The 12,862-nt window shown below is 47.5% G+C and overlaps 1 protein-coding gene across 1 annotated transcript in view; it reads right to left on the bottom strand.

Annotated features, from left to right (window-relative positions):
* Positions 1–2,750: 2,750 nt before the first annotated feature.
* Positions 2,751–12,862, bottom strand: part of ARHGEF6 (Rac/Cdc42 guanine nucleotide exchange factor (GEF) 6) — a 28,833-nt gene continuing 18,721 nt past the window's right edge. Inside the window, exons 11-20 of the mRNA XM_009084539.1 lie at positions 12,784–12,860; positions 11,750–11,828; positions 10,751–10,884; positions 10,540–10,665; positions 7,753–7,773; positions 6,874–6,967; positions 5,689–5,778; positions 4,879–4,978; positions 3,928–3,982; positions 2,751–3,023 (exon numbers count right to left, since the gene is read on the bottom strand). Coding sequence (XP_009082787.1) covers positions 2,883–3,023; positions 3,928–3,982; positions 4,879–4,978; positions 5,689–5,778; positions 6,874–6,967; positions 7,753–7,773; positions 10,540–10,665; positions 10,751–10,884; positions 11,750–11,828; positions 12,784–12,860 — 917 coding nt within the window. The 3' untranslated portion in view covers positions 2,751–2,882. The remainder of the gene's footprint in view (positions 3,024–3,927; positions 3,983–4,878; positions 4,979–5,688; positions 5,779–6,873; positions 6,968–7,752; positions 7,774–10,539; positions 10,666–10,750; positions 10,885–11,749; positions 11,829–12,783; positions 12,861–12,862) is intronic.

Here is a 12,862-nt window from a genome sequence, read left to right on the forward strand (position 1 = left end):
AACTTGTGCCAGTGCCTCAGCACAGGGCAGGATTTCTTCCTAACATCTAATCTAAACCTGCCTCTGTCAGTTTCAGACTTTGTTGCTTTTCCACGCTGCATCCAAGGTCAGTGTTTCTTTTTTCCCTTGTTCTTTTTCCCACTCCAAGGGCTATCTGGGGAGGGAGAGCAGGCTCCAGTCCTGCCCTCAATCCTCCCACATTGGCTGTGAGCTGAGAGCATGGCACGTCTCTACCAAAGAGTTAAAAAACCCCAACATGTAGGAGAGGTCTTGTCCAAGTGGTAGACCAAAGGAAATCCTGTTACCACACCTAATCCCCAGAAAAAAACACACACACTTACTAAAAAAAAAATTTAAAAAATCTCAGGCAGGAAGTCACTTATCTATAGCATCCTGCTGGTGCAGCAGAGAGCAGCCTGCTCTCCATAAAGCATCGGGGCTTGAGGGATGGAAATGCTGCTTCTTCCCTTCGGACCAGGCGCCCTTGCCTGCTGCAGGTCTGGGTGATGGTGGAACAACAGCCCAAGTGCCAGCACCACCACTTGCTCCTGTATCCCCACCAGCACCCAGTAAATCAGAGAGAGGATGATGCAGCCGCAGGCACTTTGAGCAAATCCATGATGCCCAGAGCAAGCACTGGCTTTGCTTTCACGGTGGAAACAAAGGAAGCAGCACCGAGGACTAAGATGTGATTTTTATCCTTCTTTATTTGTTGAAAATGTCAATTAAAAAACTGTTCAAAATAAAAACATGTTAGAAAAGTTGAACTTGCATAAGTAGTTACAGTAAATAAACCTACATGACAAAGATAAACTGGAAGGCAGCTGACACAACATCCATCTAAAGACAGACTCACTGGAACCTATTTACAAAGCACTGTAAACAAAGTAAATATGGAAACATTGCTGTCCATCCGGCATGGCTTCTTTTCCTTTTTATTTTATTTTCTGGTCTTTTTTTTTTTTTTTTTGGCTTCTAGCTCTTGACAAACTCTTGATCCAAAAAGTCCCAGTGTGCCCTCCATCACATTATATCTCACAAACATGCATATGTACACAGCACGGGTTTCAACTAAACCTGGGGGCAGCAAGGACACATTCCTACCCTCTCCTTGGAGCGTAAATGGCCCTTGATTTGCTTCCTTGTGCTGACTGCACATCATGAGCCCAGCCCCCAGCCCAGCTTTGGGCAGGCAGCAGGACCAGACAGTGCCAGCGTGTCTGGGCATAGCATCCCAGGGCAGCAAAGGTCCTTTTCCTGGAAAACAATTAACAAGCACAGTAGGACTCAACTGCTGACCAAACCACTCAGCCGTGTGCCTGGGCAGGGATGTAGGGAGCTGCCATCCAGCTGGGATGCTCTGGGGATAGCAAATGTAGCCAGACCTCTGTTTTGTCCTAGACACAGCTTAAATAGGGTTTCTTAACACACTCCTAGTGATCTCTTGGAGTCTCTCTCTCCCCAAACACCATTTGCTATGTCCTGGCTAAATATTAATGGCAAGGAGGGAGTTGTAATTATTGCCTCTGTTATGTCCTTCATGATCAACGTAACAGTGTGACTGTAATGAGCTGTGGTGCCTCTACACACCCTGGGACCATGCTGCCCTGTGAGATAAATAAGACTTATCATTAACTTTAACAGAAGGTTACTTTTATAGTACTGATAAGGAAGGAAGGAAAACATCAGTTCTAAACTAGGGTCTAACACCAAAGAAGATGAAGATAGCTGATACATATGCATGTTGCCTGTGTGCTGTGTTCAAGGAGCTGTGCAGAGATCTGGAAGGGTGTTGAACATCCTTGCCCCAGGAGCCTTCCAGCTCTTGTCAAAGCATAAATACCTTTCCTATCCCAAGAGAAAGTTCCTTGTCCCTAGCAGAAAGCCCCTTTGGGGCGATGTGGGGAGAAGTGGCCGTTGGCTATGTTCCCAACCTTTGGGAAGGAGCGATGGAGAGCCTAATGTGGGCAGAAGGGAGCAGGGAACCAGCACATTTGGGGTTGTTTTTTGTTGTCAAGCAGTGTTTACATTTCATACAGAGAAAAGCATGTCCTGCGAGGGGAAGCACAGCAAAACTATAATCTCCTAGGATACCTGGACACTTAATGTGAAAACAAAGCAAGGGGTAGGAGTTCTAGGTCATGCACAAGAAAAGGGATGGGGGGCAGAACAGCAGATACCTGTTGTGCTAAACACGAGCTGTAAGGAGGCAGCACTGTGCAACATACCTTCCCATGCGCTCTGACAGGTGCTCCAGATCTGACTTCCCCAAGGAGTTCAAATGTCTTCGTATTAATTGCACATTTTAATCAGTATCAAGGCCACACGGGAACCACAGTATTGCTGGGCTCTAGTTCGCTACAGTCAACTAATGGGGAAAAAGAAGGTGGATGGGAAAAGCTTCCCCAGTTGTGATTATCTGAAAAGAGGAGCATGGTGCTTTTTGGTTTCTGCTCAATGCCACCTCAATAATGTTTTCATTCAATAAATAGGTACCGGTGCTTTTGAAAAGAATGAAAGCATTAAAAAGTGCTTAAGCTTCCTCTAGGAAACTGCTGCCCAAGCCTTTGTGAGCAGCAATCACTAGCAGAGTTTGTATTTGCTCCCAGTAGCAGGTACGATGAGGTATTAGTTGCTGCAGATGAATTGTGAATCATGGACCGCTTGCTTACTGGTTTAGTTGTGATCGATTGTTTCTGCTTTATTTCCTTATTGGATGGAAGAAAAACTATTTTTTTCTCTATGACTTTTTTTTTTTTTTTTTTTGGTAACAAAATTCCCCAAACCAACAAAATAAGGAGCAAGAAGAGGCAAAGGATCCAGTTCCGCTTCCCAAAAAACACCTGAGGTCACACACCACTGCCAGCAGCTTCTCCCCAAAGTCAGGCGATCAGGGACGATTTGCGCCCTGTGTCCTCCCTGCCACACTCGTCTGTCTGCTTCAGCAGCCTTCTAACCAGCTTCTCCAAGTCCTTTCTGGATTTAAGCTCTTCCTCCAAACACTGTTTCATCCTTTTGTTCTCCTGCAAGGTGAAAAATAAAGGAATAGAGATGCAGTTAATGCCCATGCGCTTCATGCATTGAGGTACTTTCACATGCCTGCTGCCTCAGAGGTGATGACAGGTCACTGTCAGCTCGTGAGGATGAACAACACTCGTTACTTGTGGTCTGATCCACTCAAGCAGACCCTTACCACCTCACAGACCTGCACAAAAGTCCCAGGGACTTCACGCAGGCAGAAACATCCTCCTAGAAAGCAAGTTTTTGCCTGGGTTGGAGGACTATGTTCTCCTGGGGGGTCCTCTCACATCCCCAAGCTCAGGGATGGAGGGAGGAGGACTTATTTTTTCTGTGTCTACAGGTACTGGTATCCATCAGAACGCCCTAAAATGAACAGTCAAGTTGCAAGAGACTTTGGAATAGGGGGAATGTTTCATGTTCCCACAAAGACCATCTACTCCTTCCTTCTTGCTGGCTCTGGTGCTCAAGCAATTGCATGGAGGGTCAGAGGAAATACTCTCCAGTTGCACCAGGGGAGGTTTAGCCTGAATATTAGGAAAAAATTCTTCATGGAAAGGGTTGTCAAGCACTGGACCAGGCTGCTCAAGGAAGTGTTGGAGTCACCATCCCTGGAAGTGTTCACAGAATGTGTGGATTCACTTCAGGACATGGTTTAGTGGTGAACATGGTAATGCTAGGTTAACAGTTGGACTCAATGATCTTAGAGGTCTTTTCCAACCTTAAAGATTCTATGATTCTGTGATTCAGGGAGCTAAACCAGAGGAAAACTAATGCTCATTCATGGAGCTGCAGGATTGGACCAGCATCAGCAAGACTCTTCCTAGGTACTGATCAGTCGAAAATGAGCCAGCACAGCCTGGCTAGAATTTGCTCAACTCCCAGCACAAACAGCCCCACTCAAATTACCTGCTTCAGCTCTTTGACTTCATCTTTCAGTGCATAAACTGTGTCAACAAGGCTCCTGCAAAAAGAAATGAAAAAAAAAGGAAATAAGGAGAGTTGGAGTGCAGCAAAACAGTGACAGCACAGGAGCTGTTGTGAGCCAGGCACTGATGGGGAAGGTGCTTCCAGCTTCTGCTTCACAAGCATCAGGATGCTGCCTGTGAGGCGACTCTGAAAACACAGAAGTGTTTGCAGACCACGGGTCCAAAACTCAGGGCTCTTTCCTCAAACCTCAATACCTCGCTCTGCTGTCTCTAAGTTATCAACAAAGCTCTGTGGCTTTAGCTTCCTTGTTTATACCTTGTTTAAGTAATAAATAACAATGATTTCAAACCTGGAAATGCCTGAGCATCTTTTGTAAAGCAGCCTCGATTCCCTGAGGTTATGCTGCAGAAAACCAAACATGAAAGGAATGCACTGTGTGGGTGGGAACGGATCAACAGAGTCACCCAGATGCGGCAGCTCCAGCTCAGGCTGGGAGTGCTCACAGGCAGGGAGTGCTCACAGGCAGGGTGCCAGGGCAGGGAGTGAGGCAGGGAGTGCTCACAGGCAGGGTGCCAGGCAGGCTCCCAAGGGGCAGCAGCAGCTCAGTATGTCAGCAGTTAAAAAAAAAAGAGCCACTTGTTTGGTTCTGTCCTCCCTGACCCCATTAGCTACATCCAGCTAAGCGATAAACTGGGGATCCAGACTCCCAGAGGGCTACAGCCACGTCAGGGCAGCTGGGAAGGTGGCTCTGTCCTTAAAAGGGACAAAACAGCAACTGAAATTGCCTGGTGATTCTTTGCCAGAACTAAGGCAGCAGTCAGTGATGCCAGCCATGCTCCTCTGTGGGGACACAGAAGGCAAGGGCATTGGTTTTTATGCTTTTCCAAAAAGTCACTCAGGGATCTGCAAGTGGAGAGCAGCTGCACTTACTTTTCCTCTGTGACTGTCTGGCCGTTGCTTCGTGTTTCCTCTATGATGATTTTCTCTTCCTCAGGAAAAAGGACTTGGGGAATGGAGTCTTTACGGGAGCCTGTGCACAAGAATTATTCATCAGGAAGAAAACGAGAGAATTTTCCCTGGTCTCCATGGGACAGGAGTTCTCATTCTCCGTGCTCTGCTGCAAGCCTGGGGACACCAGCTACCTGCCATGGCTAAACACAGGCTTGTACATCCCACTAACCTGGAGCTACAGCAGTGAGTGGAAAGTTTTCAAGAGTGCTCACCGCATCTAAAGTTACATCATGACTTATAAATGAAACCATTTGATTAGGGTCAAGAGCTCCCAGAAGAACCATGGCCTCTCTTTCTTAAATGTATCCTTACTTGAAAGTTCAGTGATTTGACATCTCAGCAGCAATGATAAATAGTTATATTTCCAGAGTTGAAGATCTTAGATAGGCTCTTATGAAGCAGCTTGTTCTTAAACACGCAGTTGATTGAGAGATAATATTCATGCTTCCTTTCTAAAGCTACAAGCAACCTGAGATTACCATCAGGTAATCACTGGTGAAATAGCAGTGTCTCATCTGCCCTCCTACCTGCTTCATTCTCTGTGTTTAGAAGAAAAACAATGGCAACTAAACCACTAGGCAGATGAGGCTCCCTTATCTCGAAGATTGAACACCACACAGTTTCCTAGCATGACTCTCGTTGCTGTATGATGCAACATCTGTCTTTTCCCAGAGGGGTTATCGGTATTGTGAGCAGAGTGAGAAGTAAATAATCTGGTTGTGTGCCCACCTGAGCTGAGAGCTTGCTGAAAGCCTGCCCCAGTACAGTATGCCTCGATCACCTTCAGGATCTGAGCATCCTCCTCCAGTGCAGCAGTACCTGTAAAACATTGCAACCAACAGCTGGCACACAAAGCAAGGTGCTCTGGCCTCGTCTCTCCCAGCCCTTGCTCCCAAGCCCCTTCGGAGAGGATCACGTTTCCTTGGCTGACACTGTCTCTGGGCCTTTGTCCAATTGCCTTTTGAAGCCCTTTATGTTTTCTGGCCCTTGCAATGTCCTGTGGCATTCATCATCATGACTGAATGGTATGAGAATGCACTTCTAGCTGCTAATCCCAGTAAAACCCAGGGGATGATGCCTGGCTTTGGGTGCAGGCAGCACCGAGAGATGGGCAGGCAAAGCAGCCCTGATATGGGGAATCTGGTACAGTGGCACCAAATTAGGACTTAGAAACATGAACTCTTAATTTCCAGCCTCCACTCAGTGCCATCTTCTCGAGGGAGACAGCTGACCTTCAGGCTGTACCACTGCAGCTTGACCATGGCCTAGGTGGCCATGGCCTTTCATGTAAAGCTCCTGAGGAGTGTCCCAAGTGGGCTTCAGGGAGCTGTCAAGACATCCCTCCTTGCAGATGAGCACCCCTGAGGGGATGGGGGCTTTTCTGTTCCCTGATTCCCCATGGAAACTCTTCTAGGTCTTGCTAGCATGGCCAGGTAAAGGTTTGATGTGCAGTTTTACTGCAGATTTTAACTACTTGGAAGTAGTTCTTTGGTTTCAGACCCAGAATAAGAACACCCACAATCCATGACCTTGTGCTAGTGATCATGAGGAGGGTGGTGGCATGTCTGGCAGTCATAACCAAGAGGGCAAGAGGGGATCTATCAGAGGTTGTGGACCAGTGTGCTTCCAGAAGCCTCCAGTGCTCAGCAGCACAGAGGCTTGCTGCACTGTCAGAAAAGCTGTTCTCAAAGTCCCATGGAGATCACTGAGAACACAGAAACCTCCAGAGAGAAAAGAAAAATAGAATCATAGAAAGCTTTGGGCTGGAAGGGACCTTACAGATCATCTAGTCCCAACCCCCTGCCATGGGCAGGGATACTTCCCACTTAGCCCAGGTTGCACCAAGCCCCATCCAACCTGGCCTTGAACACTTCCAGGGATGGGGCAGCCACAGCTTCTCTGGGCAACACTTACTTTTCCGAATAACAAACTCTTCATCAGATGGTTTTCTCTCAGTTTTCCTTTTTGGAAGAAACTTCTTCATTGTTTTTGGACTTTTGCTGGAATCCTACAGAGAAACAGACTCTTGTGTTTAACCAGAACCAGAGGCAGCTTGGACAGCAGAGCAGTGCAGTTGGGTGCAGCTATCCATGTTACGCACAACACGTTAGAGAACTACAAAGCAGACGATGACAAAGCTGGGGAAAATATATGTTTTTGCCTTCCCCATGTGCTAGTTGTGACCCACTGCTCCCTGGAACTGCAGTGGGAATTGTACCTGCAGGTTTGGGCAAGGACAAGCTCCTCTAGCAAATTCAACTCTTATCTAAGATCCTTTGGCCAAATAATTCAAATTCAGCCCTTCTAGTCTGCTTACCAACTCTGTGGTCTGTGTTAGAAAACCCTAAAAGGTTGTTTTTTCCATTGACTGGATTTGAGTTCTAATATAAAAGAGTTGGCAAATAACACTGTTTCTAAACCCCAAAATTCGTTTGGGAGTACAAATCTCCCACACACATACACAGAGAACAGACAAATACACACAAAGTTAGTGTTTGCTGTGACTCCATGGGTAAGAAACACAAGCTTTTATCTCCTTCACTCAGTTACAAGTCTTGCTGATTTGGAGGAAATTAGTGTATTAGTAGGTTACATGCAATAGGGATTTAAAGCAGGAGAAGAGACATGCCAGGAAGTTTAAGTACTATCATACTAAATCCTTCTTGAGAGTTATCTCAGAATGTATTTGCCAGTCACTACTGACTCTCACAATAACTTACTGATACAGCCAGGCAATATTAGGGTCATGCAAGCACGAGAAGCGATAAGCCGAAGAGATGTATCTACCCTTACCTTTAAGATATAAGACATCCTCTACAATGAATATGCAAAGAAAGAGAAGATGAGTGTGAGAGACTGATGATTTTATTGACCAAGTCTATTAAATCCACAATTCTAAAACACATTTAAATGTTAGTCTGGCGATTAATGCGGCACACCCTCCATCCTGGTTTTAGAGCACTGTCGACATGCAAAGGAGCACTGTATCATGCAAAACTGGAAAAATTACATGTGAAACGCATGGTAAGTGGCCATTAATACACTCTAAACACAGAGAAAACATGCCTCCTTGGTTAGTAGTAGGTGTCTGTGGATGTTGCTTGCCTAAAACAGTGCTACAAATGCAGGACCTCCACATGACTGGCTCCATCCAAGCCCTGGGGAGTAAGTAGCTTGGGGTCTGGCCCCGTGTTCAACATCAGTCCTGTGGCCCTCAACCCAACCCAGCCAGGATGGCAGGATGCTTTGCCCACCCTGGTGACAGTCTCCCAGGATTCCATCTTCTCAAAGGAGACCTGCCATCCTTGCTGGAGACCTGAGCGCAGCAGTGCTGCAGCATCTTCCTGCTCCACTGGCACACCCTGCACACCCTGTGCCACACGGCTCTCCTGCAGGTCTGACCAGCAAAATCCTGAAGCCCATGTTATAAATCCTTCACCAAATGCCAAGCAACCAGTTTAAAGAAAAAAAAAAGTTGAGTAGAAGAAATGATTTGTAAATCTTTTTCCCTTTGCTAACCTGAATCCGGACACACAGGTTTACCCACAGAACTTACCTGTTCTGTCATTTCAAATGATTACTGGAAACAGAACAGGAAAAATGACCCAATTTCAATGGAAATAACAAGAGTGTGGTGTGGTATGCAAGCAGGGCCTGGGGTTTCCTGAGCACAGCTAGGTACAAGGAAATGCACAAGACTGTGCCATCCCGTCACACTACGAGAAGCCAATTAAAGTAACATGGATGTCTGAAAATCTCTAATCTTTTCATCAAACTCTCCCACTTGCTTCCCTGCAAATAACCTTTGAAATCTGTATGCCTTCATCGCATCTTTATTATAGGAAGGTGACTTCCACAGAGCTGTTAGCATAGCTTATTTTGTGCCCTGCTTTCAATCAAAAAAACCCTAAAATACAGTGAAATAGAGGTTCTGCTTAGTGACTGAGCACCCCAGAGGGAGGGACGAGGCAGATGCAGATCTGCTTGGGCCAACATCCAAACTTATTTCCCATTTGTCGTCGCAGGTTCATGTCCACGAGTCCCTCCCCTGAGAGGGGAACTGCCCACCAGGCTCAGGCTGGACTGATGAGGTAACAGGCTGTTCTGCCCAGCTCTGTTGGACCCGTTAGCCTTTGGGTTTCCACCAATGTAGCCAGCACAGTCTGTTCCCATGCAAACCACATTTTTGGTTCTCTGACACTTGCAGGATAACATCCAGCATCTTACCCCTTAGGCCTCTCTGCCTGCTTGGCCTGTGTGGTAAAAACCTCTCCCCTGGTTTCGACACAGAGTTTAACTCCTGCTATGTGTGGCAGGGGACAAGAAACTGCAAAGGACTGTGGTATTAATGATATCACTCAATTTGTGGTTTCTCACACAGAAAAATTTCTCCTCTACCTCAAGCCTCTTGCTATATTTAAACCTATCCTGTCTAACACAACCTATATTCACCATGCAAGCAAGAAACGGTGTAGCCTCCGTTAGGGATTGGGACCATGCAAAGATTACGGGTCATTTTCAGTCTGCTTGGCTGGTATTTGGACAATTCAATTCCCCAGCTGAAATGCATTCTTTTACAAATGTTAAGAAAGAAACCAACAAGATGCAATGAGGCTACCTAAAATCTCTGCCTGGAGCAGCAGACCCACAGCCCCCCAGCTGCTGAGCTCTCCCTCCCTGAATGCTGGGGGGATGAGGGGGGTGCAAGCCCTTCTCCCCATCCCCAACCCCCATGGGGGGCAGGCAGTGACACTCCCAGGGCTGCGGTACCAAGAAAGGCAGCTGACTCAGACCCAGAGTGCTCACTCAGTAAGGGGAATGTTACCTGAATTACTGGTGACTAATCCCAAAAGTTTAACACGAGGTAGGGAATGAGAGCACTGCAGTTGCGGTGCAAGGTGAGAATCAGAGCAGGGCTGTGTTTTGGGTTTCCCCACACCACCCCCCAGCTCCCAGGCTTGGGGTTCCTGAGGGTGAGAGTGATCCCTCAGGCTGCTGCCTCCCAGCAGGGCAGCACATCGTAAAGCACTCAGGAGAGCACTGAAGGAGAGTTGAGCCCCATGGCTGCTGCAGGGAGCCCTGCTCCAGTCACCAAAACAGAGTGGAAGGCATGAGAAACACGAGCAGGCCTTTCTCCTCTTCCTCTTGATGCAGCACTGCTTCTCAATCCTGCAGTGCTGAGCTGGTGTTACAGCTGCAGCACATCCCAGCAGGGAGCCAGCTCCAGCCCACAGCTCAGACCAAGGCAGGAGGAGAGGAGGCAGCTCCACCATGGCACTGCCAAAGGACAGCCCTTGCTGGGACATTCCGCTGTGGGACTGCTGACATCCAGCATCCGAAGGTGCTGGCTACAGCAGCTGACAGCAAACATCCAGCCTGCAAACACATGTGCTTGTGTGTCCCTTGCAGCACAGCGACCAGAATCCATCGCAGGACTGGGGCCAAACCCGGCAGAGTCATTTCTCTCAATATCCACAAGAACCCACACTTCTGTGCCCTCACGATGGGATAAACAACCTGGACACAAGCTCTAGGGATTGTGTGAGATCAGGGTCCTGCACAGGCAGAGGGGATGATTACCTCTTTGTAACTCAGTGCTGCCGATGGTCTGAGTGGAGGAGCAGGACGGAGGCAGCTCAAGCTCCAGGGCTTGAGGATTTTGGGGGGTTCCAGAGGCCCACGGATCTGCCCAGCTGAACTAAATGTCTGAGAAAATAGATGAGAAGCAAACAAAGACTGTTAGCTACCAAACAGCCTAGAGAAGCAGAGAGGACAGGGAGGTGACGCTTACCGAATGAGAGCTCCAGGACTGTGTTTTGGAGATGGTGCTGCACGTGCCTTTGGTCAGCCTTTGCAAGTGGTCAAGCCATTCATGCAAGTCCTGGCTGGTGCTGCAGGACACAGTGATCCGCTCCATCATGTTCCCTGCAGCAGAGGGTTAAATAATCACCTTTAGCAAGTGGTAGAGACCCAGGAGAAAAAACAGGACGAGCTCAGCTGAGCACAGCAGCTCCTCAGTTTACACAGTTCAGTGGCTGCAAAAAGGCCAGGGCAAAGATAGAAACAGAATCATAGAAGCATTAAGGTTGGAAAAGACCTCTAAGATCATTGAGTCCGACCATTAACCCAGCACTAAATCATGTCCCTAAGCACCACATCTACAGTGATGATGTGACTGCCCATCCTGCTCTGGGCAACCACTGACAGCCAGTGTGGGAGCTGCACAGAAAGGCTAAGGGAACTGGCAAGATGAATGTGTGAGGATTGCTTAATGTTAAAAATAAGCAAACACGACATTTCCATGATTAACAGGGTGCTGACACCAAACACCACCAGCACAAACAGCTGCACTGCAGCACAGGCACTGAGCATGAAATGACTGTGTATGGCTACAAGTAATGAGATAAATTGAAGGGTACAAATGGGAGGAACACTAGAAGAGCTCTCTGATGACCAAAGCCATTAATCTGTCAATAAAGGAGGTGCTCAGAGCTACATCACATGGGTGCTGGATACATACAGTGCAGAACAGTGCTCCTGGAGCAGGAGATTTGTCCCATACAAAACACTTTGGTCTCCAAAAATAGCCTAGTGCCAGAGACAGAGCCCAAGGGCACTGGGAGGAGGTCGCCTCAATCAAGAGAGAGATGCTTCAAAGCTCAGACAACACATGGTAAAAAAGTAAAAAGAAGAGCATGGTGCAGTGGTTAGGGTGAGGAAGAGGACCAGTACTTCCAGTGGTAGCTGTTTTTGGACTGGGAGGACAGCCCCAGGCAGGGGCCTCACTGACCTGTGATTTCAAACATGTGCTCATTCCCTTCAGCATCTTCCAGCTTTGTCAGCGTTATTCCCGTCAACGGCAGCCTTCCCTGGGAGAATTAAGGAGGAGTCAGTGTCTGCATCTGCTTCGCAGTGGGTGTTGTTCTGTTTGTTTCTGCCGATCCCTTTCTCTTTGGGAATCGCCATGTAAAACTAATTTGTGAAGCCTTCAGACTGCAGGAAGAGTCTCCTTTAATGTATGGATCTAGATTTCCCTGCACAACTAGGTCAAACCCCGGAGATGAGGCTCCCATGACAACTGAGTCATCCCTGGCTCATCTGCGGCCCTTTCCCTTCACTCACTGCAAACCTTTTTTACAGTCAAGTCATAAGGATCAACTTCCCCTGGGTTTTCTGAAAGCACTCCCTGTCCCTCTGATTTGCATGCTGAACTGCCTGCTCACCTTACTCCCACTGGTGGGCCAGGGCAGAAAACCCAGCCAAATCCTTCCCAAATCTTTTCCATCTCCCTTGCTATGAGAAATGACACATAAACACAAGAGCATCCTTTTCCTAAGGGGTATTGATGGTTTCAGACAACTGGAGAAAAGCCAAGCTCCCGACAGCCTGACTCCAGCCATTCCAGTGGTAAAAAAAATGGGGTACCTCATGGATGGGAAATCTTGAGCTCTTTACAGTGGGCTTTACAGTAGTAAAATATTCATTGAGAGTTGCATGGCTGGTTGTGTGGGGCAAAAACCCTCCAGCTCGATCAGGACACCTCATACACACAACACACTTGAGATGAACAAAAAGAACAGGCAGGGTGGGGTTTTTTTCTCTAATTTCACAGCATTCGCTTACCAAATGCTGCTTAACCAGCTGGCAGGACAAAGGCACTGAGTGTCCTGGCACCCGTGGCAAAGCCAAGCCTTGGTTCCCAGCCTGGGGCATTTGCATCACAACAGAGAGTTTGAAGGACGCAGAAGATTTGAATTTGATAAGAGCTATCTGATTTCCTTTTTTATACCTAACGCATTGCAACCTCAAATTAAGCATGCCTACCTGATAGATGAACCCACTCATCCGTGGGCTTGCAGACAGCATCAGCAAAACGTTGGAAAACAACAAGAAATACCGCTCT

Source organism: Acanthisitta chloris, unplaced genomic scaffold (genome assembly GCF_000695815.1).
Source record: "Acanthisitta chloris isolate BGI_N310 unplaced genomic scaffold, ASM69581v1 scaffold28541, whole genome shotgun sequence".
NCBI lineage: Eukaryota > Metazoa > Chordata > Aves > Passeriformes > Acanthisittidae > Acanthisitta > Acanthisitta chloris.